The sequence below is a fragment of the Pygoscelis adeliae genome, unplaced genomic scaffold (assembly GCF_000699105.1).
Source record: "Pygoscelis adeliae isolate BGI_AS28 unplaced genomic scaffold, ASM69910v1 Scaffold66, whole genome shotgun sequence".
NCBI lineage: Eukaryota > Metazoa > Chordata > Aves > Sphenisciformes > Spheniscidae > Pygoscelis > Pygoscelis adeliae.
Genome location: NW_008825167.1, coordinates 7610874 through 7614961, shown reverse-complemented (window position 1 = coordinate 7614961; position 4088 = coordinate 7610874). Strand labels below are relative to the sequence as shown.

General features: G+C 36.6%; 1 protein-coding gene across 1 annotated transcript in view; it reads right to left on the bottom strand.

Annotated features, from left to right (window-relative positions):
• Positions 1-4088, bottom strand: part of RGS12 (regulator of G-protein signaling 12) — a 73494-nt gene that overhangs the window by 27142 nt on the left and 42264 nt on the right. The window contains exon 4 of the mRNA XM_009328817.1: positions 598-767. Coding sequence (XP_009327092.1) covers positions 598-767 — 170 coding nt within the window. The remainder of the gene's footprint in view (positions 1-597; positions 768-4088) is intronic.

Below are 4088 nucleotides of genomic sequence, written 5' to 3'. Positions count from 1 at the left end.
AAAACAGATGATACTACTTACAACTTCATAAATGTGCTGTGAAGAAGCTTAATTTATGCTTTGCAAATACTCAACACTACTCCTACAAGCTGCAGCTTTACAAGTGCTGTTAGCTACCTTAATTACTTCCAAAAAGTATTTCTAAAAACCTTTTGCAGGAAGATAAGCCACTGTGTCATTGAAAAAATGTCCTACATGGCTTCCAACATTTCAGTAGGCAAACGTGAATAGATTACCAATTCTTAGGAAACTACTGAAACTACTGCCTTGTTCTTTTTTCAAAGGCTGCAGATACAAATGTAACCAAATGTAACTGTTTTATAAAATGGGGAAGCTTTCTAAAAGTTCAGATACAAAGCAAAGTATAGCCTCCATTTTTATCTGAATTTTTTTCTACCCAGAAATGCATGGCAATATGTGTATTACTATGAACTCTTATTCAACTGCCAACCAATTTAAACTTGTTATCTGAGCATCTTTCTGTGTAACAACAAACTCCTATCTCTTGCCCTATGTAAGGATACTGTCAAAAAAAGAAAAAAGAATACAGAATAATTACTGCAGCAATTTTGAAAGGCTGCATCCCTCAAAACTTACTGAAAAATATTTAACACCAACAGGATCCTGAAGAAGACGCTCAAATGAAACAGCCCAGCTTGCAACTCTTCTTTCTCGAAGTCGTCGGCAGCTCTGTACACTGGGAAGACTAGCATTGCTACTGAGGCTATTTTCACTGATGCAGTCTTTTAAATCAGTACTATTCAGCTCTGTTAAAAAAAAAAAAAAGAACAGACTTGTCAACAAAATATTATTCACTTTTACTCTTCAGCATTGTTTACTTGATTTATCACACCTCCTGCTCAAGCTGAAAGCAGTGAAGACTTCAAAATATCCCTCCCCATTTTTATTAGGAGCACCTGCATAGATAAAGCAACCCCAACCATCTCTCAATTTTCTTCTGTTCCACTGCAAAGAAAATTAAATTCCCCTGCCAGAAGCAAAAAGAAAAGGGGGGGGCAGGCACAAAAGAAAGTGTCTTTTCTTGATTCACAAAAATAAATATTCTGGACAAAATTTTCTGCTCACATTCCTCACCTCATGGACTGCAATCCTTCATAAGATTATCCAAGGAAAGTAGACCTTTAAGAACCCACTGTTCACCAGAAAGTGGCAAAAAAACTATTAGGTGATAGGAGATAGCAAAATCTCATACACTCTTAAATCAGCATACAGGGACTATGCAAAGTTTTTCATGGAAATGAGGGATTCCTGTCAAATGCTGAAAATTTAGGAAAGAATTCAAATGAGGAAAAGAACGCCAAGGAAAATGAGCTAGTAATGGATGCCTTCCTCATCCATGGAAAGTAGAGGTATCAAACCATAGGTCCTAAATTTATCAGGGTTTCTTACAAAAACAGGGATCCGGGACTCCCTTCCAGACTCGAGCCAACATAGTGCAATAATCTGGGGACCCCAAGTTGAGAAATGATCAGAATCCTTAGATCTCAGAAAAACAGAAATTTCTTTTGTATTCTGAAAGACAAATTAACAAGAACCCATAGAGAATTCAGGAAAACACAACCTTGTGTAGCAGCACGACTGTAATAATTTCAAGTATTGACCCAGATCATCTTTGTCACATATCAGTAAACAGAGCACAAACAATAAATTCTTAAAGAAGTGACCACTTGTTCACAGAAGTGTAAACGTGAAAGAAATGGCTGCTCTAAGTAAAAGAGAGAACCGTATACAACAGGGTCCTATTCACAAACCTGTCATTTATTTGTTTTTATGCCCTTTTACAAATCACCACTCTCTTCATCTCTGTTTACACAAATGTAAAATTGGTATAGCAGTACTCACAGATACCCACTTCACAGAGGTGACCTGAGGTTTAATTAGTTGCGAAGCCACAACTCAATAAAGCCCTGAGCTATCTGGTCCGATCTCATCATGGACCCTGCTTTGAGCGGGAGGATGCACTAGAGAGATGCCAAACTGAATGATTCTGTGATGAAGGGATTAAAAAAAAGCAGACATTCAATTCTTTGAAAAATTAGCAGTAATAGATGTGAGAAAAGAATATCCTCAAATAAAATAGATATCTTCAATAATTCTATGCCAAATGGAAAAGCAAATATACAACTCATTATAAATGTAATCTGATTGAGAAAACTGAATTCGCAACCAGTAAGAAATGGCCTATTCTTCACAGAGACATTTTTATTGTTGTTTATTTCCCTCAGTTAATCACCTGGACTAACTAAACCAAAGAGTAATTTCACCAAAATTACTACTTTATAAGATCTCCCAAGTTCTCCTTTTCCGCTATATATATTTCAAAGCACTTTGCATTTCCAAATTCTATGTTACAAAACATTATTGTTCCTCCCTGGAAGTATGAACTTTGAAAAAAAAAAAAAGGACCATTCAAAGACAGTTATGAACACAGGAAAAAGTTACAAAGATAAGAAAAATTAAAGAAGAAAAATAGTTCTGAAACTTCATTTTTAAATGTATTCTGTAGCTTAGAAATATTTACTAAGATGTAACAGTTAACTACGGCAAATTTCTGTAAGCAAAGCTATTGTTTAAGACAACAAGAAGACAAAATAAGACAAAATAAGACAAAGAGAGAATTAGATTAGGGAGGAATGAAAATGTAACTTTACATTTTCAACAAGGATAATATTTAATTCTATAACATCAGGTATACAAATATTTTTCTTTGCCTAATCGTCATAGTAATCGAAGCTAATTAAAAACACTCAGCAAATAATGCCAAATTTTTTATAAGAAATATTTATTCACTTTTTCCCTTAAGACATATAAAAGCACATAACCAAGTCAACTGTTAGCTTCATTAGAGAATACCTGTCACCACAGTGAAACTATTGTGAAAGAAGCTAATGTGAATCTGAAGAGAATTGTATCTAAATTTATTATCTGAAGTATTTTGCTTTAACTCTGCAGGTGGATATGTTTTATTTTACAGTCCAGGATATAAAGAGACACCCACTTCTTAATATATCTGGAACAGTTTCAGATACTGCCTCACTCCTAGAGGGTTCAATCCCCAGTGTTCTCCAGTGATGAAGGATGACAATTTCCTAGTTCCTTTCAGGCAAAATCAGAAAGGTAAACTCATCCCACATACCAAACCATTTAAACCTACTTGGCTGACAGAGGGAAATTAGGGAGTAGCCACACCAAGTGCTCAACTCTAAATCCACAAGTCACAGCGCCTTAGGACTCAGAAGGGATTGCAGAACGGTAGGCACAGCAGTCATTAGGTCAGCTTCACCTTCCTCCCTCGGAGTGATGGCTGTTCAATTTCCCTATGGCAGGCAGGAAGACCAAACTGCAATTACAGTCTCCGAGTGTTTACACCAGTGGGTGACTGCTAACTACCTTTAATTGCTAGCAGCTGCTCACTCTCTCCACCCTGTCAGAGTTATATTTGCTCTAAACTACACTGGGTTCTCGTTCCTCTGATATGCTGCTGATTCTGGAGGTCCCATGAAAACAAATGAACCAAAATGAGACCGCATTTTCAACGACTTTGAGAGCTACAGGCACAGGTCCTCCAAAGTGTTAAAGCAGCATTAAGGGATTCCTCATTCATGGTAAACTGTCTTTGTTCTGGTGGATTTTATTTAGCTAATTCAGATTTTTTCAGAAAGAACTATTTGAATTCACATTTAAGCCTGACACTGCTTTGTTCTCCCTTAAAACAAAAATGCAGTCAGATTGCTTTTAAAATCTGTACAGATTTCTGCTGGGGTACCTGTCAACCTGAAAACAACACAGAACAAGGTTGTTTCCCAGAAAAGGCTCAGTTATTTTAGTTTCTTTCACCACATGTATCAACAGCTGCAATTAAAACAGTTACAACCTAGTGCAGGTATACCATTTAGAATCAAAGAAGTGTCAGACGGGAAGAAAAAACCCCACCAACCATAACGTTAGTACACAGTTTATCCAAAGCATGCTTAAATGAAGACTATAAGCCATAACTCCTGCTCCACTCCTCTTGCAGAGGAATGTTTCCAATATAAGACTTCAGTGTCAGGTTTCCCAACTCTCAC